Here is a 23,218-nt window from a genome sequence, read left to right on the forward strand (position 1 = left end):
AACACCGGGACCCATTGAACATGTTGGTTCTTTGCTATATATGCAAATTGACCTGCAGACAGGAGGGGTCGTTAATGATGCACTGGAGATATTGAGTGTACACACGAGGAAATAGTAAAAGATATTGCTCACAAAGCCCCTTCTGAGGGATATAATACTCCAGTGTGTATAGGGCTTTAAACTCGCAGCCAGGATAGTTGCCATGTGGGTACTTACACAGATGTGTAATACATATGCCACCGGGTACTACCATTTGGCACACCACAGAATTTGCAATTTAGAGGCGCAAAAGTTTTTCACAAAATACGTTATTTGCAACCCAAACATGGGTAACCTGAATACTGATGCCGGCATTTAAATTGGCTTCTGTTTGCAACTCTGTTACTAATCGGGGTAATAATGCAAAAAAAATGTAATATTATACGCCATGCCTTGCTCCATGTAGTGTCATGCTTAATTTGCAATTTCAGTACTTTTGCCATAAAGGAATTGTTATAAACTAGTCTGCCTAGTACACTGTAAGCTAACTTGGTGTTCAGGTACACTGCAAAGTTGTGGGAAAAGTACATTCATTCGCTACACATGGTGCAGAGGACACATTTGTACATTAATTGGTATACCAATTGTGTGGCACGGACAGCATAATTCCACATGAAGGTAATGTCCAGGATTTAGAACCGCAACCTGTGACCCCACTCTTCTCTGACCCCTTCTCTTTTTTTTTTTTTTTTTTTAACTATAATGGTTAGTGACCTTGCCTTTCATGTATTTTTTTATAAGGCCTTCCTAACAATGTGGCACATGTTCGCTAGTTTTCGTATCTTTCTTTTTTATTTTTGTTTGGGGGGAGGTCAAATGGACCCCCATAGTGCCTTCCATGTACTATAGGTATTTTTCTATTTTTTTTTTTTTGTATTTTTTAGGTTCTGTGACGTCTACGGAATAAAACCATGGCGAAATGATAAGAGATTGTCCTGCAAAAACAAAAAATGTAGGCTCTCAAATCGCCACATCAGTCCCAGATCAAAGCACAAAAAAAAACAAATACATTTTGAATGAGCGCAATAAGTGTGAATGCGCAAATGGTGGAGGAACCAACGTTGGCAGTAAAAGTTCACCGTACAGTGGTGCAAAATAGAAACTCACACATGGAGTGTTGTGCAATATTATTTGGATATTGTATTACATTTTCTGTATCTACTTCTACTGTATATAGGCCATTTGAAAGTTCCTAACAATGACCGTACACTAAACTCCCTTGAGCCACCTGGGAACTTCCTGGGCGTCAGGATCGCGTGCGGGTCCTTTTGCATGAGATATATTGCAAGCTATCCCAGCCAAGCCTGTCCGGCTCAGAAGTAATACAAGAGATTGCTTGTGCAGCTGTTGCGACTCTCAGGTTCTGAGCATCACATTGGACCTGCTGTCATTCACCTGCAATTGATCTCCGCAATTGCAGGAAAAGAGCACAGATTGCTTGTGAATTGCCTAGTTGGGTATTGGGGCCTTAAGATTTGAGTGCTATGCAATCTTTGCTAACTCTGTACTATCTACATACAATTCATGCTATCTACATTAGATTTGCACTATATAGTCATTGCTGCCCTGTCTATCTGGGTTTCGATTTGTGCTGTCAAGGAAGCGCGCATCGGGATCGCAAGGTCAAAAACCTGTGCGATCTGCATGCGATTTTGACTATATAGTCAAAATCTCATGCTGGATTGTACCGTGTATACACAGAAGTCGAATAGCAAGGGGATCTCACCGTGTGTACACACCATTAAACAAATACACCTCTGCGTGTCGAGATTTGAGTACAAACATTTGTACAATATTTTTTTTTAGAGAAAAACTAAAAATATTGTCATAAACGAACAGTGTTTTATTCTTGTGATATTTTACTATTTGACCCCATAGGGCTGTCAATTTAACCTTTTTTATGATAACAGAACAGAGTTAGTAATGCTGCTTTCAGACCGCAAAACTGGCTTTGACCCTGTATTTGGAAACGTTTCCAAAAACAGGTCTGCCAGGTAAAACCCCTTTCACACCGCATCTCTTAAACGGTATATTACCGTTTAAGTGCGTTTTTTTTTTTACACTGGCAGACCCGTTTTTGGAAACTTTCCAAAAACAGGGTCAAAGCCAGTCTTCAGCGCGCGCTGCCCCCGCCCCCCCTCCCCCGGGGGTTAACACCCCCAAATCCCCCCCACCCCAGGGCTAACAACCCCCCCCCTGTGCAGCCGGTACCTCCGTTGCGTGATCCGGCACTGCAGTTGGTCGGGGAAGCACTTATGAAAAAAAGCGTCTTTCAGAAAATGGCTGCCCCATAGGAAAACCAGTTTTAAAAAAACTGTCTTTCGTATGGGGGCAGCCATTTTCCGAAAGTCACTTTTCTTATAAGAAAAGTGACTTTCGGAAAATGGCTGCCCCCATATATAAGAAAAGTGACTTTCGGAAAATGGCTGCCCCCATACGACAGACAGTTTTTTAAAACAGGTTTTCCTATGGGACAGCCATTTTCTGAAAGACGCTTTTTTTTCATAAGTGCTTCCCCGACCATACTTCACTGCCGGGATCCACAACGAAGGTACCGGCTGCACGGCGGGTGTCGACACACGCGCCGCGTGGGGGGGTGTCGACACATGCGCGGGGGCGACACGCGCGGGGGGGGGGCGGCTCCAGTGCTGCGAATATTTAATGAGTGCTCATTAAATATTCGCTGCTCTGAATTTAGGACCCAGCTCATTGGCTGGGTCCTAAATACCGTTTCAGACCCGATTTTGATGCAAAAATACCGGGTCTGAAACAGGTAGGACCCTCCATTTTAACCGTTTTACAAAATCGGCTTTTGTAAAACGGTTAAGGGGTCCTGCACCTTTCAGACCGCACAGATTACCATTTTAAAACGGTAAAAAAAATGGCAATATAACGTTTACAAAGTGCGGTCTGAAAGGGGCATAACCTGCATGTACTAACATGAGTAGAAGGTGCTGTCCTACTTGCTTATGTAAAACATAAATAAACCATATTATGATATATGACAAGGAAACACAGACTTGTTCTTTATTTGTAGCAGGTAGACAGCACACCAGTTTAACAAGTGGGCAATTCTCAGATTACAGCATAGCATGTATTTTACAGTAAGGATACACTTTAAAACACCTAATGTAATCCCCACATTTACCAGCCTATCACCCAGCCACTTTTAGGCATTGGGAGGACCCCATGCTCTGGACAAATATATAAGAGGAAGTAACAGGTGCTGTTAATCAGCAGAGTGATTCACAATACATCTTAAAAGAAAAAAAAACAAGCTTGATCGCTCTTTAAAAACAAACAAACATGGGTCAGAGAGGAGTGGGGTCACAGAGACCCCATGGAGCCACATCACATAATCTCTAAATCAGGGGTCCTCAAACTATTTTGCTCTGGGACCCCATCAGACAATAAAAATAATGGCAGGACCCCAGCAAGTTACTGCAGAAGGTCATCACATCACATGTAGTCAGCAGACAGCACATACATGGCGGCATTGTGGAGGCACAAAATGATGGGAGGAGCCTGAAATAATAGACAATCCAACAGACTTTTCAGACTCCTTGAATCCCTGACTGAGATCAGAAAAGCCTGATGGTCAGCAGCATGGCGTCGCGACCCCATGCTGAGAAGGTCGGGACCCACTTTAGGGTCAGGACCCACAGTTTGAGAACCGCTGCGCGAAATCATTTTTTTCCCCTTTTCTTATAAAAAGTTGAGTAATTTATACAGGCTCAGTGATGTTACGCAGAGAAGCAGACATCCCTTGGTGACTGTCAATCAGAAAGATTGGATAGTGTGCATCCAGCTTAAGTCACCCTCTACCATTAATAAGCAAATAAAAAATATTTGAAAATAGTTGTCCGATAACATAGATTTATCTTAAGCACCCTTTGCACTAGTGCAGTGGTTTTCCAACTGTGGGTCCTGACCCCAAAGTGGGTCCCGACCACCTCAGCATGGGGTCACGACTCCATGTTGCTGGCCATCAGACTAATGTGTTTGTTGAGGGGGGACAGGGGATAACTCATTAATTAACACCCTCTGCTTCCCTCTTCTATCCCCCTACCCCCTTTCCCATCCTCTCATTACCCACTGCCTCCCTGTCACAATAGCAGTCACTTTATTTCACTGAGCACACATTTGTGGTGGCAATTCTGTGGTAACTTGCTGGGGTCCTGTAATAATATTTATTGTCTGACTGGGTCCCAGAGCAAATAGTTTGAGAACCCCTGCACTAGTGGATCATCCAATTCCGAGCTTCCAGAATGAGGGATCAAATGAAAAATGGCCATATCTCATGTCTTTTCCCTCCAACTCCGCTCCGAGGCGCGTTCCCATGCTCCTCAAATTGGTGTCGCAGATCGCCATTGCTGCCATGAATATTTATAGCAGGGCTGGGCATTACCGGCCCTCCAGATGTTAATGAACTACACATCCCAGGATGCTTTGCATTAGTTTTGCTATGTGGCCATGCTGAAACTGATGCAAGGCATGCTGGGATGTGTAGTTCATCAACATCTGGAGGGCCGGTGTTGCCCAGCCCTGATTTATAGGATCCCGAAGCCATGAGAGGGATTGAATACGATAAAGCTGTTGGGGTATAGTGTTTAATACCTCGGGCTAGTGGATGGGTGCCTTTAGGGGTACAGTATATAAGTAATCAATAAATATTTGGTTTATGTTTACATCTGATAGTACTTGCCACATAGTGATTATTTAAAGAAATTAAGCCATGGTTATTAATGAAGTTTCCAGTGCAGAAGTTTCCGAATCTTGCACAACACTTAGAGGAGACAGGGCGGACGGCACATCCTTTCTATATTACTGTACGCTTATAGTTCAGTCTTCTATTTCATATGTGGCCAATAAAGTGGAAGCATCACTGACATGACTTGGCGCCCAGCTGGGGGCTACTGCTCTGCCTGGCTGGCTGTGTCCTGCTGAGAGTGACGGAGGGACAGGCGGAATAACACGTTTATCTTGCTCACATTTCAGTTTCTCACAATGCAGAAACAGGAGCCGGCCTGCTGTATAGGTTACTGCATCTAATGCACTTATGTGGGGCTTACAGCGTTACTTGGTGTTCCTCCCAGCTGTGTCCTTGCCCATTGGGAACATCTAAGAGACATCATTGTTGTGCTTGTATTGTGTATGGTAATACAGTGCCTGTTTAAGGAAGCTTCCATTTTTGATAGGCGCTACAGTAATGTGGGGGTGTCTATGTCGACAGGTGTTGACATTGACACAAAAATCCATGAAAAACATGACCTTTTCCCTGTCGAGCTTTTGATTGTGTCAACATGTTCACCTTGCACCTTGCCGACTGTTGATACTGTTGATCCTTTGATCCACACCTACATTTTGTATTTATTTACAGTTTCTTATATAGTGCAGCGTATTTTACAATTGGAGACAACAGGGATAAAACAAACTGGGTAGTAACAGACGGACATGGAGGTAGGAGGGCCCTGCTCGCAAGCTTACAATCTTTAGGGATAATAGGAGGGATACATGAGGATAGGATTCCATATCATGGCAGTCCCATCAGATTACTAGATGGTCCTGATGGGATGCAATTAGATATGAATGCTACTGGAGGTTGTGTGGGGGTCCTGAATATGATCGGCTTGCCTGAAGAGGTGAGTTTTCAGGGAACGCTTGAAAGTTTGGAGGCTAGAGGAGAGTCTTATTGTGCGTGGAAAGGCATTCCATAAGGTGGGTACTGGCCGACAAAAATCCTGCAAGTGTAAGTGGGAGCGAGTAATGTGTGTGGATGAGAGACGCAGATCTTGTGGATAGGTCGGGTTGGGATATGTTTGATATATGTGAAGAGATATAAGTCAGCATAGTCAGTGATGGCTTTGTATTTAGGAAGAAGTATTTTATATTGAATGCGGTAATATACAGGCAACCAATGGAGGGACTGACAGAGCAGATCAGCAGACGATGAACATCTAGCCAGGAAGATCAGCCTCGCAGCTGCATTCAAAATGGATGGTAGTGGTGAGAGGCCAGTAAGGAGGCTATTGCAATAATCAATGCGTGATATGAGTGCATGGATTAGAGTTTTTGCAGTGTCTTGTATAAGGTAGAGATGGATTTTGGATCTGTTTTTTAGATGTAACATAATTGTAGTGCCTACAGTCGTATACTGGCTGTGTCATTGCCCAGTCCAGGTCCGCAGAAACATCAGTGCCATGTGCACGTAATCTGTGTGAGTAATGCCCCATTGTGGCTCAGTTTCCCCTCTTCCATCACAAGCATAGATGTGACTGTAGACGCATGGGTCTTCAAACTGTGGCCCTCCAGATGTGGTGGAACTACATGTCCCAGCATGCCCCGACAGTTTTGGCATGCTCTTATAGAAAAAAAATGTGGCAATGCATGTTGGAACATGTAGTTTCACAACATCTGGAGGGCCACAGGGCGGGATGTATTAATATACATCGCCGCCCTTCGCTTGGCAGCAGCCGCGATGCTGCCGCATATGTATTAACATATGCGGCCAGCATCGGGTTGCGGTGACTGAGACCCCGCGATACCTGTGATGTGGGCTGCGGGGGTCTCTGTCACCTCCCCGCGGCTGCCAGCGTCCCCCTGCGTCTCCTCCTCCCCCCTAAAGCCGGATGTCCTGCCGGCTGTGACACCAGGGGGAGGAGGAGATCAAAGGAGGGGGGGCGCGTGTACGGCGGGCGGGAAAAGAAGCCCATAGGCTTCTATAGGGTATCCAGAGGGTGGCGATACCCTGCCTTGCGAAAACGGGGCGGACGGGTATTGATACATAGGAAAATGCGGTAAAACGGGGGTTTTTACCGCATTTTCCCTTTAGTACATCTCGCCCACAGTTTGAAGACCCATGCTGTAGAGCAGTGGTAGCCAACCCTAGCCTACGAGAGCTACCAACAGTTCACATTTTCCAGACAACCTAGCCGCTGCACAGCTGCACTCATTAATCACTGACACATTTTAAAAGATACACAGATGAAGCTAATTAGCTCACTTGTGATTCTGTGAGAAGACCTGCAAAACATGCACTGTTGGTAGCTCTCGAGGACTAGGGTTGGCTACCCCAGCTGTAGAGCATACATCTCGGCGTCGCCCATACACCAATAGTACATAACTTGATGGGAGCATGCAGAATTATCCTCCCGGTCTGATCCGTGTGTATTTCATGTAGACAAATCACATTCACCTTTTTAATATTGAAGCTATTAATGAAGCGTATGTGGGTGTTCCAACCCCATGCAGGTCGTCTTTCCTGCCTGGAGTGTAACTCTCTGCTGAGGTGCTTCTAGTACAATGTGGTCTGTAAATCGGTCCTGAGAAACAGACCAAACTGTGCTACAAGCACCAGAGCGATATCCTGGGCAGGAAAATGAACTGCATAGGTTTTGAAAGGTGCAGGGTGCCAAAACACCACCTGGCACTCCACTTGTCTTGACCTGTATGTTGTGCACTATTCCCCTAGCTAGTATTTGTTGGAAGAAAGCTGCTCCATGTTGAATAGAAGATAATACTCCTCTGCATGTTGATCCTGCTATAATGCACCAGTATTGACTTGCCTGTACTTCTGAAGTTTGTAGAAGTACAGTTTATAGGATTTGTAGACTTATCATAATTCTAATCCATTTATGGACTTTCTATTGTTGATTCCTAGGGGTACATTTATACCCCTTTCACACTGCACTTGTTAAACGGTATATTGCCATTTTTTTTTTCCCCATTTCAAAACATTTAAGGCTGCAGTGGGAAAGCGCCAGAGTGGATTTACCGGTTAAAGATAATCGGTATTTCAAAACGAATAAAAAGCAGAGTCCTACACGTTTCAGAGCCTTTTTATGCAGTGAGAATGGCTCTGAAACGGTATTTAGTAAAAACAACAGTTTACAGACCTGTGATAGGCTGTCGCCTGCATTCTGCCTTGAAACGTGTTCAGGGGATTAAACGGGTTGACTGATGTGAATGGTATTTAAAGCAGTAATCTACTGCAATGTGAAGGCTCAGACCCGCTTTAAATACCATTAAAAAATACCGGGTTTTTAAACGTTTTGGCAGTGTGAAAGCGGTATTAATAAAGCTTCTAAAACAGACAATTGGAAGTGATGGCCATAACAACCAATTGGATTCTGTCTATCATTTTATAGAATTCTGTAGTGAAATGATCCCTAAACTCTGAACACCACCTCTGTTATTTTTTAGAATGTAGTTCCAATCTGCAAACTAAACGGTGGAACTTTTTTTACCGGTTGTATTCATCCCTGTGCTAAGTTACTGTTAAGCTCTCACACGAGTACACTTGAAGGTATGGCACAATTTACTACTACTGACCAAAATAGTCCATGTAGAGATTCTTATGTGAAAACTATGATGTGCATTTAATACCGGTAAACATGCTTTGGTGTATGCATGAGACCGTGTGTAGTGATCCCGGTTTCTGATTAGTGGTTGTTTGACCCATAACTACATTTATTGTTTCGCGCAACTAGCTACCTGCTCCTGTGCTGCCGCCTGACACTGCCTGCTAAGTGCCGTGTGCTGAGCGGTGGAGAGAGACCGCTGCAGCAGCAGCCTATCCTCCAGCCACAGCCTGCACCTCCTGCAAATTTATTTATATATCATTTTTATAACAGGGATGTGGCCATGCTCCCTACAGCTGATCACACCCTCCCATTGGCCATGCCCTCTTTTTACCGGGGCCCGGCGGCGCTTTCAGCGCAACTAGCGGTCCGCGCATTGCGTACCCCTGCAATAGACTGTGCCTGAAGCACATTTACAAGAAAGTAAATGTGTTTCAGACAGTCTGTTGCAGGCGTGGGCAAATGTGCAGACTTCTAGTTGCAGTGGGACTACCCATCCCAGCATACCCTGCCACAGCTTTGCTGTTAAGTCATAATAAAGCTGTGGTAGAGCATGGTGGGATGTGTAGTAAAGATCTATAGACGTTTACGCCCCTAATTTACAAAGTCGTTATCAGACATAACATGGTGCATTTAGCAGCGTATTAGAAGTGTTAATTAGTTGTAAAGCTTCACTACAAAATAGCGAGTCCCGTAAATCTGTCTTGTGTTTTCCTTCGTACCAACATTTCTGAATGCTGCAGGCGAGCTGAAAATGAGCTCCTGTAAAGTGAACCCTTCCCAGAAAGTGTTTTAGGTCTTTTCACGGGTTGTTACATTTCCCGGGATACTGGTCCTACCTGCAGCCTCTGGGTTGGGGGTTCGGCCATGCTCACCAATCAACAGTAATCCGTATGGCAGATACTAGGAGAATACAAAGGATCTGGGAACTGTGATTGGCTGCTGTAGATTATTATCTTCCGGCAGCCACCCACTCTGCGTTTTTGACTGGTTACATTATTTGTGACCAGGTCCGATAGCACACAGCCAGACAATGCAACCACTCCAACAATGGCGTAACCATGGCACTGCAGCCAAAGTGGGGAACCGGCATTGTGCGGGGCACATGTGCAGATTCCAGTTGGTCTGGCCATCGATATCTTGAGTTTTGCTGTGTTTCACCATGTGTTTTTAAGCCCAACTCAGTAGTTGGAGATAAGGTGTATATTTTTCACAGAGTTCCTCATGGAACGGGTGCTGGACACGTTCCCGACAGTCGCGTTCCCGACAGTCGCGTTCCCGACAGTCGCGTTCCCGACAGTCGCGTTCCCGACAGTCATTTACCCGACGTCGGGATCCCAATGGTTTGTGATTAGCGCGTTGTCAGTGCTTAGCATTGCTGCGTCGCAGCACTGGGGTAAGGAGTTTACATTTGATCAGAACCATGTGGATTTTGTTTGTTGTCCTCATGTTTTGTACCCTCCAGGTGCTCTGGTTTTCTCTCCCAGTCCACAAACATACTGGCGCCTTAATTGGTTTCTGGCAATAAGTATGTATACGCGTGTGATATCGGGAGTGTAGATATAAGCTCCAACAGGGCAGGGACTGATGTGAGTGATTACATATTCTCTTTAATCTCCGCTATATAAATAATACATTTCACCCGTTGTGTGAGCAGTTTGTCTGCATATGTTTGCTTCTAAGCATTTCTAGCTACTGTGAGTGACGGAAGCTTATTAGTCTCTGTGATCCAGCTTTTTAATGTACAAAGTGAGACTAATGGTTGTGCACCATGTGTGCTTCAGACCCAGCAGCGAGACGTCAAGTCTGTTTATTTCTGTGGGAGAGCTCCGCCAACACTTGTACTGCAGTTGCCACAAAAGTGGCCGCCTCCAACATGGGGGTCGATTTTGAATTCAGTGTGAGTTGAATAGCATCGGCACTCCCGTACCCATACCTCCCAACATGACCCTCTCCAAGAGGGACAAAATGCTCTGTTTCTGGACTTCTCTCTTAATTTATGATTGCCATCACCTGTGTTCAAACACCTTTTTTGTCAATATCCCTGTTTTAAACAGGTGATGGCAATCATAAATTAAGAGAGAAGTCCAGAAACAGAGCATTTTGTCCCTCCTGGAGAGGGTCAGGTTGGGAGGGGTGTGGTACAGGGGTCCGGCAGTCATTAGCCCGACGTCGGGATCCCGACTGGCCGGACCCAGACAGCATGGCGAGCGCATCAATGCCACTTGCGGGCTCGCTGCGCGAGCCACCTATTCTATTCTCCCTCTATGGGGGTCTATGGGGGAAAATAGCAGACGGCCGTCGGGAACCCGGCTATCTGTGTTTTGACAGTCGGGATCACGACGTCGGGTAAATGCCTGTCGGGACCCCGTTCGGCACCCTGTTGGGAGGTATGCGTACCCAATTAATTCTGTGGGCTGCCATGTCGAAGAAACCGGCAGTCACTGACCCAAGTACCTGCCGCCATGCTGTTTTTGGCGCGCTATGGCACAAGACACGATTGCCAACCTAGTTTTGTCAGATTTCTGCTCACATCCCAAGGAGGGCTGCGGCCAGACATTCTCTTCAGGCATAGCCGCACGCTGACCGATTGAGTCAATTAATGTAATTGTTCTAGTAGGTGACCGTTACAGGATCCGGTCGCTAGGTTGACTGTATGAAGGTCCTCCACTAAAGGTCGACAGGGCTTAGGTTGACACATTTGGTTGGAAGGTCAACACAAGCATTAGGTCGACAATGGGAAGGTTGACATGAATTTTTCACTTTTTTTTTCAAAAACAGGCAGTATTTCATACCCTACCATCCACTAGGGCATGGAGGGAGAATATTGTGCCCGAAGCATTGAGAGCAGATGCGGAACACATGTCGACATATGTCGATATATTGTGCAGAAAAAAGTTTTAAAAAATCACGTTGACAGTTTGGCTGTCGACCGAATGCTTGTTTCGACCTCCTGACCCTGTTGACCATAGACTTGTTGACCTAAGCCCTGTTATCCTTTAGTGGTCAACCATTATACTGTGTAGAGCCAATGACCCATACGCACTGTTACAGCCAGACCCTCCAAGGCATGCAACTGCCTCCTGTTTTTCTCTGCCAGGACATATGTTGGTACTTATGTAATATCTGGGCTCCCGTTTTTCTTATGAGACCGCGTCCGCTCGCGGGGCTCGCTGCGCTCGCCACGCTTCGGGCACGGTGGCTCGCTGCGCTCGCCACACTATATATAATCAACTCCATGCATAGTTGGATAGTAGGGGTATGAAAAAATGGGGTGCATTTAACATGGGAGCCCAGATAATACATAAGTACCCATATGTTAATCTGTTGTATGATTATATTATTGCCATCTGTTCCAAAATGTTCTAGTATTGAGTTCTATAAATATTCTATTCCCCCTGTGGAACATCAGAGGTATGACATGGTATGGTTTTCTGCACATGTGCATAGGAAACATTAAAATAGTTTTATTGATTCTTTGGGAACTTACATTATATGACTTCTTGTGGAGCTGGTTTAGATGTATGATACATTTGGCTTGCTCCACGGCCACAGTGTTGTTGTCCGGCACCTACTAGCCTTGGTCCGGCCCTGTAACTATAGTATGACACCTGTGCTCCCAGCTGTAGTTCTTTATCTGGTATTGGGATATGGAATACCATCTGTACTGATAAATTGGGATAAATCCTGTAGGTCAGGGGTGGCCAAACCGGTCCTCGAGATCTACCAACGGTCCACGTTTCCCAGGTCACCTAGCTGGTGCACAGCTGTAGTCATTACTAACTGTCACGTTTTAAAACCTGCTGCATTCATTCCTACTATAGAGCCACAGGTTGCCTGGAAAACATGCACCGTTGGTAGATCTTGAGGACAGGTTTGGCCACCCCTGCTGTAGGTCATAGCATTTCCCCTAATATGTATATTTTAATAGTCATTGGTTGTGTAAGGTTTTTATACCCTGTTGCTTTTGTGTCTCTATAGTGTAATTATTACGGTTCTTTCCGAGATAACCTCTTATTGGCACTCCCTACTTTAATTAATATATAATCCTTCCCAATACTAAGCAGTAAAATTGCTATTAACTCCATTCTCAACATTTAGATACTATTATGCATCTCTAGAACATCTGAAACCATGTTGCAGTTCAATTGTTTGAACCGCTGTGGTTTTTCTGTTTTTTTTTTTTTTTTCTTTAGCATTTTTAGTAAATGAGGTGGATCATCTGATCTATTGGGAGTTACAGACCCAAAATTGGAAAGTGCATCACATTATTTGAGGCTATAGAAACTTTGACATTTTCAATTTAAATCCCGTACACACTAGGTGATATACTGAGCGATATTGCCCATTCCGATATCGTGTATCGTACCCCCCTCCCGTGTGTATTTAATGACCCCCTCGGTCATCTGCGCATGTACATATGAGAAAATGGAAAGTTAACAAGGGCCATACTGCAGAATGCAGCCCCCATGGCCACCAATATCAGGGGCTGCGGGGATCGCATAGGCCTACACTAATATTTTTTTTTTTCAATGCTATCACTCCTTTTGGCCCTTCTGAGTTATATTGTTTAAAATATCTCCCGGTCTGTACGCTACGAAGGTCCCCCAAGTGTAGGAGCACCACCAATATTGAACCGCCCATTGCGTACGCACTTTTTATATTACTAGGGGTCTACTCAGTTAATATATTAATATAGCCTTAAAAATAAGTAATAAAAAGTAGTAATTTAAGACAAATCTTTTTTCAAGAATTTAAATATATCTCAATATGGAGACATTTCTGTGATAAAATAAATGTATGACCCCAGTAGCCAAATATTGCAGTCACCTAGTATTTTCCCCCTCATGCTCGTTGATGTTTACTCTTCATGTCACACAATGCTGAGATGATTTGAAGCCGCCATTGCCGCAGTCCCTGTTCCTGGCTTTCTACCCCGGTTGATGATAATGTCATGTGAGTTTGTGTCAGTTTATTAGACAGACAGTCATGTGATTTACATTCTCTGGGAAGGAGACGGTACAATGGAACTTTGCTTTATTCAAGATCCTAAATGTGTGCCTGTTTTAAATGCCTTCGAAATCTAGAATTTAAATCTGGATTCTACATGAAATCACACTTGCCTACATTTTAAAATTATTTTAAGGGAGATTATAGTTGGTAGTAGAATTTTGCACAGCGCCTCATCTGAGAGGAATCTTGTAAAATGATTTATATCCAAATGTAGATGAGACCCAAAGCCTTTAGTAAGTGCTACTGTACTTGCTAAAGAAAGGTCACTGATACGTGCCAGGATTGTTCATCTGTTGTGTTTTACACGTCGTTCCATATAAATGGCCAGAAGACATGAATGTGGCCATAGAGATCATTGTGTTTTATCACCAATGCTGGGAAATGGAGCTGATGATTCAATGTAAATGTATCTCTCTTGGGGCGGGATGTACTAAAGGGAAAATGCGGTAAAACACCCATTTTACCGCATTTTCCTATGTACTATTACCCGGCCGCACGGATTTCGCAGGGCAGGGTATCGTCACCTTTGGGTGGCTATACCCTATAGAAGCCTATGGGCTTCTTTTTGCCGCCTGCCGCGTCGCCACAACCCCGCCACCTCGCATGAAGTATCCGACCCCCCCCCTTTCCCCCTCCCTTGGGCTTACCTTCGTGCAGGTCCTCCTGGACCCCGGAAGGTAAGCCCTTCCTCTCCCTATCAACGCAGCCGGACGTCCTTCCGGCTGCAGGGGGGAGGAGGAGGCGCTGGGGACAGCCTGCTCAGCTGTCCCCGGTGTGTAGGCATCAGGAGCCGGCAGGGAGGAGACGGAGACCCCCCGCAGACCACAGTACAGGTATCGCGGTGGGGCTCCGTCACCGCACCTTGATGCCAGCCGCATATGTTAGTACATATGCGGCAGCATCGCGGTGGACACCCGGCGAAGTATATTAATATATCCCGCCCTCATTCCTTTTTTTTCCCCCAAATATTGTAACCGCTACATAATATGGGCTAGGTGAAATGAGGGAGATTGCTAGACTAATGAGGGTGAGAGGGAGATTGCTGCTATTTCAGGGAGTCTCATGCAGGCGGGTAGGCAACTATGCATGAAGTATCCCACACCTTCTCTAAGTACTGCAACGTGAAATATCCCAGTGTAGGCACTTCTCTTCCTCAAATCACTGTATGGTGCGCCATGGTCTTTGTAACAAAGCCCGCTGTACACCTGGCGACATGGATTTCTACTGAATATTTGCTAGTCGCTAGTGTGGCAAAAGTACAAAGCACATCCTGGGCACTATCAGCGCAGCTACAATGTGCCAAGCAGATGCTAACCTGGGTACGAGGGCACAGGACTGAGGATCAATACCAATAATATGTGCTATGCATCACGCCACATAGCATTGTGCTTAAGGTGCAATTGGATTGTGCCAACAGTACTATAAGCATATTTGGATGCAGCTATGATGCGAAAAAAAACACACAAATTCAGAAAAAAGGCATCTACGGGTACTAAGACTTGGAGAGAGCTACTGTAGCATGGAGAGAAAGTACAAGCCAATATTCTCCTAACTGCCATTTCAAAGGCTCAATATTCACATCCTGTCTGTTAAATCATTAAATGTCAGCTGCAGTGTGTTTCTGTACTTCTAGTTTTGTTTAAAGAGTCAGGAGACATTCTGAAAAATGTTATATTTAACATAATGCTTTTAAATTAGCGTTTAGCTCTGTCCGTCAGATTCTATTGTAGGGCCACTGTCATGCTGTAGGCAATGGGGTTGTGACACAAGCAGAAAGTCAGGAGGGGTACCTGCTATTTAGGTATGGGGTAAGAAGGCTTCATTTTTAAAACCGCTTTATAGGGCAAAACATCTGGTAAATAGTAGACTACAAGGTTCTTAAACATTCTTGAATCACGGCACTGCAGGGTGTCAGCATTTTTATTTCCCATGGCAACCCTAGAATATGTGTATTGATAAATTTGGAAAAAAATATTAAATGAAGTAAATGGTGCCTACCTGTCATTGTTAAGCTGGCCATACACTTATGCGATGCTAGCCGATTTCACCTGATTCCGACTCAACGGGCCATGGTAAAAAGTGGCGAATCACATGTTTTTGATCTGATCCGATGCGCTGTCCCATGTGCACTGGATCGGAGCTCCCAGATTGCAAATGTTGCACTATAGATATATCCGATCCGGCAAGACTTATACCCCATTCACACCTGCATAATTTCCCGGGTTGGGCCCGGGAATAACCCGCGACTAGCGCAGGTGTGAATGGTTCCTGGGCCAAAATCCCAGCAAAAAATGCTGGTGTTCCCGGGTTTAACCTGGGGACCTGGCCGGTGTGGTAGGGGATACTTACCAGGGTTGCCGGTCCGCGGTGTGCTGTCCAGCCGGGGATCCACACAGGCGGCAGGTTAAAATGACGGGACAGGCGGCGGATGAAGATGACGCAGCTCTCCCGCCTCCACCGCCATCTCGCCGACTGCCCGCCTCCTCCTAACCTCCTGCCGGCCTCCTCCCCAGATCCTTCCCGCCACCTTCACACACCAGAAAATGCAGGGACTTTTCTAGTGTGAAAGGGGCCAACCCGGGAATGGCCCGGCATGATTCCTGGGCCATATTCCTGGGTGGGTCAAGGCATTTTCTGGTGTGAAAGGGGTATTACTGGGATCATATGCGATATATTGCATGCAAAAGGACTGCATGTGATATAAGCTGCCAGGCGGTTCAAGGAGGTCAGAGGAGAAGTCGACAGTCAAAAGGTCAACAGGAATTTTTCCCGGGTGTCGACATAGTCGACATGGGTGCAGTCAAATTGTAATGCATCCTCTCACATAGGTGCCTCGCTGTGCTCGGCACGCTGTAGTGGATGGTAAGGCCTGAAATACAGTCTGTCGGCCCATGTTAGACTGTCAACCTTGCCGTTCCACCTAATGCTTGTGTCGAACTTACAAACCTGTCTACCTTATTTCAGGTGTCGCTCTAAGCCCTGTCAACATTCAGTGATCGACCCAATGCATGTCGACCTAGTGACCCTATCCCCTCCAAATTTTGTCCATTAATGTTCACAAAAAGCAGCAAGGTTTACAGAATCTTGTTAAGTTAGTGCCAGCGGTATCCTTCGCAATCGAATTTGTAGATGTATGTGCTGGAGCAGCGGTGTCAAACTCGTGGCCCTCCAGCTGTTGTGGAACTACATGTCCCAGCATGCCCTGCCACAGTTTTCGCAATCTGTGGCAGGGTATGCTGGGAGGTGTAGTTCCACAACAGCTGGAGGGCAGTGAGTTTGACACCGCTGTGCTGCAGGGATGATCCACAAGCAGTCCCAGTTCCAGACAGATAGGGGCCCCAGGATTGGAGTCCAACCAGTATAAAAGGGCCACATGCGATCTTGCCACCAAGGAAGGTCTCGGGCGGCCCAAGGGGGATCGGCTGTTACTTCTCCCCTCTGAGAAGTCACGGTAATGTATGGGCACCAAGTGGTTGAGTTGTGCAGGTGGCAGTAATCTCAGGGGGCGCACTGCAGGAATATCCGGTATTTGGAAATGAATACTACAATATTCGGTACTTATGTATTATTTGGGTTCCCATGTTAAATGCACCCCATTTTTTCATACCCCTACTATCCAACTACGCATGGAGTTGATTTTATATAGTTTGGCGAGCCACTGTGCCCGAAGCGTGGCGAGCGGACGCGGTCTCATAAGAAAAACGGGAGCCCAGATATTACATAAGTACCCAATATTCTGATTATACGACTATATAGCAAGCAGCCGTAACAGATCTGTGCAGCCGTTTTATCTGCCGCTTCTATCACTAGACTAATGATAGTCTGGCTATTATGTAATTCTTACCGAAACAAGCCCTAATTAGATTTTAAATGTAATACATGAGATTACCAGCTTGCATTTAGGGTTGTTATACATTGTCATTTGGTTTGTTGTTCTGTTCAGTTCATGTTTGTAGCCAATGTTGACTGTCAGTTTTCACAAAATGACTGTTTCTCTGCAGCTGAATTACCGCCTCCATACACAGCGATTGCCAGCCCAGATGCCAGTGGTGTTCCAGTAATAAACTGCCGCGTGTGCCAGTCTCTTATTAATTTAGACGGAAAGCTTCATCAGCATGTAGTGAAGTGCACTGTCTGCAATGAGGCCACGGTAATCACCAAGACTTAATAACCCATATATAATAATGTGATGCTGTAACTCTTTTCTGCAATCCTTTTTTAATATAGTAGGTGATTCATCGCGCTCTACGGGCGCTCTTTGCACCGGCGTAAGGAGCTGCGCCTCCTTAACCTGTGAATGCAGCGTGAGGGTAGGGTGCTATGGGGGGGCAGGGGTGAGGTGCGTGGGGAGAGGCTGGTGGGAGATGGGGGGGGGGGTGTGGGTGTATATGCTGGCGGGAGGGGGGGGGGGGATGAAGCTCCCGCACTCTGCACCTCACCCATGTTTCAGCTGAGAATCGGCCTCCCAGCGCCGACTGGCTGTCCAGCGGCTGTGCTGCCTTCGCACCTGGCAGGATCAGCCACCTCTTACTATACCACCAACGGATAACAGGTATCATTTGTAAATTAATACCGCTATTCCACCAACGCCTGAACTGGATATTTCAGTGGGGTGGTGCAGGCTAGGTTGCATACATATACGGTTCAGGCGTTGGTGGAATGGTATTAATTTACAAATGGTAACTGTTATCCGTTGGTGGTATAGTAAGAGGTGTCTGATCCTGTCAGATGTGCAGACAGCAGGTCTCCAGGCAGTGGCCGGTGTGAGGGTACCGCGAGTCCTGGCGGGTGTGGAGGTAGCAGGCAGCAGCAGACTGTTGAGTGCAGTGGTAGATGTTGTCAGGGCTGGTGCGGAGGTAGCAGGCGGCGGTAATTTGTGGCAGTGAGGGGAGTGGGAGCTTGGTGGTTGCGGCTGGGGGGGGTAGCAGGCATCGGGCGCATGTAGCAGCACTGTGAGGCTGCAGGCTTTGTCATGTGTTCCCTGCGCAACTTCTGCGAGATCGCGGGTCCCGGACAAGGTGATGCCGCTGGCTTAATATATGTGGGTGGCGGTGGTGTTTCATGGCAATATATGTGTAGCGCTGGTTAGTGTGCAGCTGGGAAGGCTCTCTTTGTATATATTTAGCCACATCTGTGTATTATTATGTGTGGGCTGTGTGTATAACAATTGTAAAGTGCAATGGAACCGGATGCACTGTATAAGAACTTACTAATAAATAAATCTCTTACATATTTATCCACATGTGGCAATCATTCTGTGAGTATGTGTATAACGCTGGGAGGGTTCAGACAGTAAACTCCACCCCCGCCCAGTGTTATATACATGCTCACAGAATGATTGACACATGTAGCTTAATATATGAGATTTATTAGTAGTTTCTTATACAGCGCATCCGGTTCCATTGCGCTTTACAGTTGTAAATGGGTATAGTTACAGACCGTCAAAATGGTAGGAGGGCCCTGCTCACAAGCTTACAATCTTGAAGGGCCCCTTACACTTGTGAGATTTGAGCCAATTTGAGTCAATTTATCTGACAAGGGGGCAGATGTATTAAGCTTTAACAAGAGATAAATCCAAGGGTGATGAGGAGAGATAAACGGTGATGAGGAGAGATAAACGTCCAGCCAATCACCTGCAAACTGCCATGTTACAGCCTGTGTTTGAAAAAAGTCAGTAAGGTGCTGATTGGCTGGATGTTTATCTCTCCTTATCACACTTGCATTTATCTCTTGTTGTGGCTTAATACATCTTCCCCAAGATCTGATGTGCCTGTCTGACAAAATCTTATGTGCCTGATGTGTAGGACACAATCTACAATCTTTGCCATTGGAAGATTGGAAGAGATTGAACCTCCTGCACATAGGATAAATCTCGAGTCAATCAGGTCCAATTTGTTGAACAATAAGTTGAACAATTGTAAGGGGGTCTTAACCCTTTGAGTTCCAAGTGATTTTGTCCAAATAGCTGTGAACCTTTTCATTCATAATAATGACCTGGAATGGTTACCTTTTTATAAAGGAAGTATAATCCTTTTTACATAACATTTTTTAACTTGAATTTATATAACAAATGTGAGTGACGCTGCCATTTTTAGCGGAAATCTAGAACATCTCTCATGGATGCTGGCACCCAAAGGGTTAAGTAAACCTTGTAATTTTTTAAATGGCACTGTTTCTTTAAAAAAAAAAAAAATTGTCTGATAATTGTGGCCCTAACCTTTCTATCTTGCACCTTATTTCAGCCAATCAAAACCCCTCCCACGGGGAAGAAGTATGTCCGGTGTCCGTGTAACTGCCTTCTTATCTGCAAGGACACATCACGGCGGATAGGATGCCCACGGCCTAACTGGTATATAATATATTTGGAGTTTGAGAATGATTCTGAAATGTAAATATAATGTATAATGCTTGCACTTTATAAAAAAAAAAAAAAAAAAAAAAAATATATATATATATATATATATATATATTTTGTTGGCTGAGAGTGCTCTCTCAGCCAATTAGGGGCCGCCCTATTCATTTGAAATCTCCTGCCCACCGCCGGCCTCTCTCTGTGTCAATGGTGGGGGTGACTGTGGAGGTGGTGGGGGTACTGCGGAGGTGCTGCGGCAGAAATGGCCATATTGTTGAAAAAAATCCTTACTGTGTGTGGGCACCTTTAGTGTGTAGGTTTCTGTAGTAGTGATGGTCGTGAGTGACTATAAAGCTGGCCTTACATTAGAATGATTTGGAATCTTTAATATTTTAGATTTAGACAATTTCCCGTGAACTCCCCGGCAGCTTCCCAGACACACGAAAGATCTTGTGTGCAATTTCACATAAGATCTATCATTACATCTGCAACACCCAGCATACTTGTCATTATTAGTATATTCAGATCTTACGTGCAGCAGGTAATATCATAGGATCCATCTCACACCCCGCCCATCGGATCGTAATCGTATCAAAACACCTCACATTGGGGTAGATGTATTAAGCCTGGCAAAGAGATAAACTGGAGATAAAGTGGAAGGAGATAACGCATCAGCCAATCAACGTCCAACTGTCATATTTCAAACATAGCTGATTGGCTGGTGCATTATCTCCTTCCACTTTATCTCCAGTTTATCTCTTCACCAGGCTTAATACATCTGCCCCAATGGCCCTTATTCTGATTGAGTCGGGCGGCTGCGTGTGCGGACGGATGACCGATGCTTGGTGTTTGCACATGTGCAGAAGCGCTTCTGCGCGTGTGCGACCGCCTTGCACGTCCGAGCAAGGTGTGAACTCCGTGCAGAAAAAGATCGCTTGGAACCATCTGAGGAGAGGGGCGTGAAGGGCTGTTTGGGATCATTACCATATGCGTACGCCCCGCCTTTCATGAAAACGCTGAGCATACGTATGGTAATGCAGCTGTGAAGCATGTGTGGGGGGCGGACAGCTGACTTAGGCGCTGTCAGCTGCCCGCCCATATCCCTGCGTTCGCACTGAGAAATGTCTGAGTGCTCTGGAGCACTCTGGGCTGTCTGACCGCTCGGTCCATCATTCGATGGTCTGCGACCATTGGAGAATGGGGGAAGTTCCCACAGATGAGGACTTCCACTCGCGGTCCGTACGCTCGGGTGTCTTACCGCATTTGGATGGTGTGAGCGATCCGTACGGTAGGCGGGGCTAAGAACACTCGTTGCCCATCCGAAATACAATCCGTCCGATTCAACCAGAATAAGGCCCAATGTGCACAAAAAACATACACAATGCATCGCACCAGCCGTCGAAATTGTGCATTCGGCACTGAAATCTTTCTAATGTATGATCAGCATAACACTCTCTAATTATAAGCAGCAATGTAACATACTGACCAATTTTGAATAAAGGAGGTTTTTAATCCTCCTTTCCATGTCTACTTTCATTTTATAGAGTACCGGTCACCTAAACACATTAAGTATCTGCCTAGATAAGCAACAAGTACTGTACATTTATTATTTTTATTTATTAAGTTTCTTATATAGCGGATACAAATTCTGCAGCGAATATTTTAACATTTACATCAATCCCTGCCCCAGAGGAGCTTACAATCTATATTCCATACCACATGTACACGCGCACACAGACATTCTAGGGTTAATTTTGTTGGGAGCCAATTAACCTACCAGTATAATTTTTGGATTGTGGGAGGAAACCGGAGCACCCGAGGAAACCCACGCAAATACGTTGAGAAATACAAACTCCACACAGTTAGGGCCATGGTGGGAATCGAACTCATGACCTCAGTGCTGTGAGGCAGTAATGCTAACCATTACACCATCCGTGCTGTCCAAACATGTACTTAAACATAGATAACCCTTTCTGTTAATGCAGATATATAAATGTTCCTACCGTATAGTCAATGTTAGTCTTATGGCAAAGTACAGCAACTTATGTTACTAATAAGTGCGGGCATCACATACTGGCAGAGAAATGCTTCTCTCAGGAGGCTGTGTCTGGGCTTCCCAGCACACATCAAGATTCTTGCCTTCTGTTCCCACTCAGGAGATGTCTGTGGGAAGTAAAAGTAGTATCCCTCCTTCGGAAGAGTCTTCAGTCACATCAGAGTCCATTATTTCCTACCCTTTCACCCTGTACAGTACAAACGTCGTGCTTTAGTCCTATTTATGGCTTATATAAATCATTAGCGAGGGCCTTTTATGTTTCGTTTGTGTGTAAGCTTATTACAATAGGCCGCTGGAAATTCAGCGCTGAAGGCCTACACTTTAAATGAAAGATTTATAGGAGAAGGGGTACTTGCAAATGCACTGTATAAAACTTATTTTACAAATAGCGTGCCCTTTTTTGCCCTCCTGTTGTAGGACAACAGTGGGAACAGTCACAGCCGATACAGTTCAGTAGAATAGCTACTCCTTAAAACTCCTAAATTCTTTATTGACTGCAACAACACCCTCACCATAAAAATCTTTGTTAACCACCACAGCTCACCATAATGGATGTAGTCCTAATGTCAACAGTTATGATGTTGACATTAAACATTAAAATGTGAACATTCTGCATGGATCAGCAGTGGAGGATTAAGCTATTGGAAGGGAGGTTAGTGTTAGGAACTAGGGGGTGTGTTAGGCTGCGGGAGTGGAGGTTAGAGTTGGGCGTTAGGGAGAGGGTTAGGCTGCAGGAGTGGAGCTTAGAGTTGGGCACTAGGATGGGTGTTAGGCTCCGAGAATGAAGATTAAATTTAGGCACTGGGGGTTGGGTTAGACTGCAAGGGGAAGTTAGGGTTATCCATTGGGGAAGGGTTAGGGATAGAGACTAGCGATACTCTATGCTGACTATCAGACTCCGAAGACCCTGCTAGAGTACTAGGTCATTTACCACAAGACTACTAGAAATCTTTTCTAGACCATACATTCATGTCAACATGGTCAATGTCAACAAAATATACCACGTCCCCCAATAATATTAAATTATATATAAAAAAATGTCTACCTACAATGCAGACTGATCTTCTTCTTTGGCCATATACTCAATACAGCTACATGCCCATTTGCCTGCTATTTAAACTGTATTGTTACAATCGTAATCGTAAAGCGCAATGGAATCTGCTGCGCTATATAAGAAACTGGTGAATAACTATTGTCTCACATAAAGGTGAGTGTGCCCCCACTTGGGTAATGGAGTAGGATGTGTTTGTGTACATGTCTGGTGCCCAATCACGGACTTGACTCACAGACTATAAATAGGAACATTATTGCCATCTATCATACCTTCCCTTCAGCGATTCCTAGTCGCAGGAGTCCGTCAAGCAGTAACTATACCTCTTATTGGCATTGTATTGTATT

The 23,218-nt window shown here is 45.2% G+C and overlaps 1 protein-coding gene across 1 annotated transcript in view; it reads left to right on the forward strand.

Moving 5' to 3' along the window:
- The window catches only part of PIP4P2 (phosphatidylinositol-4,5-bisphosphate 4-phosphatase 2), a 50,798-nt gene that overhangs the window by 8,962 nt on the left and 18,618 nt on the right, over positions 1–23,218 (forward strand). Inside the window, exons 2-3 of the mRNA XM_083187078.1 lie at positions 17,414–17,562; positions 19,655–19,761. Of these exons, the coding sequence (XP_083043204.1) occupies positions 17,414–17,562; positions 19,655–19,761 (256 nt within the window). The remainder of the gene's footprint in view (positions 1–17,413; positions 17,563–19,654; positions 19,762–23,218) is intronic.

Source organism: Crinia signifera, chromosome 5 (genome assembly GCF_055691185.1).
Source record: "Crinia signifera chromosome 5, ASM5569118v1, whole genome shotgun sequence".
Lineage (NCBI taxonomy): Eukaryota > Metazoa > Chordata > Amphibia > Anura > Myobatrachidae > Crinia > Crinia signifera.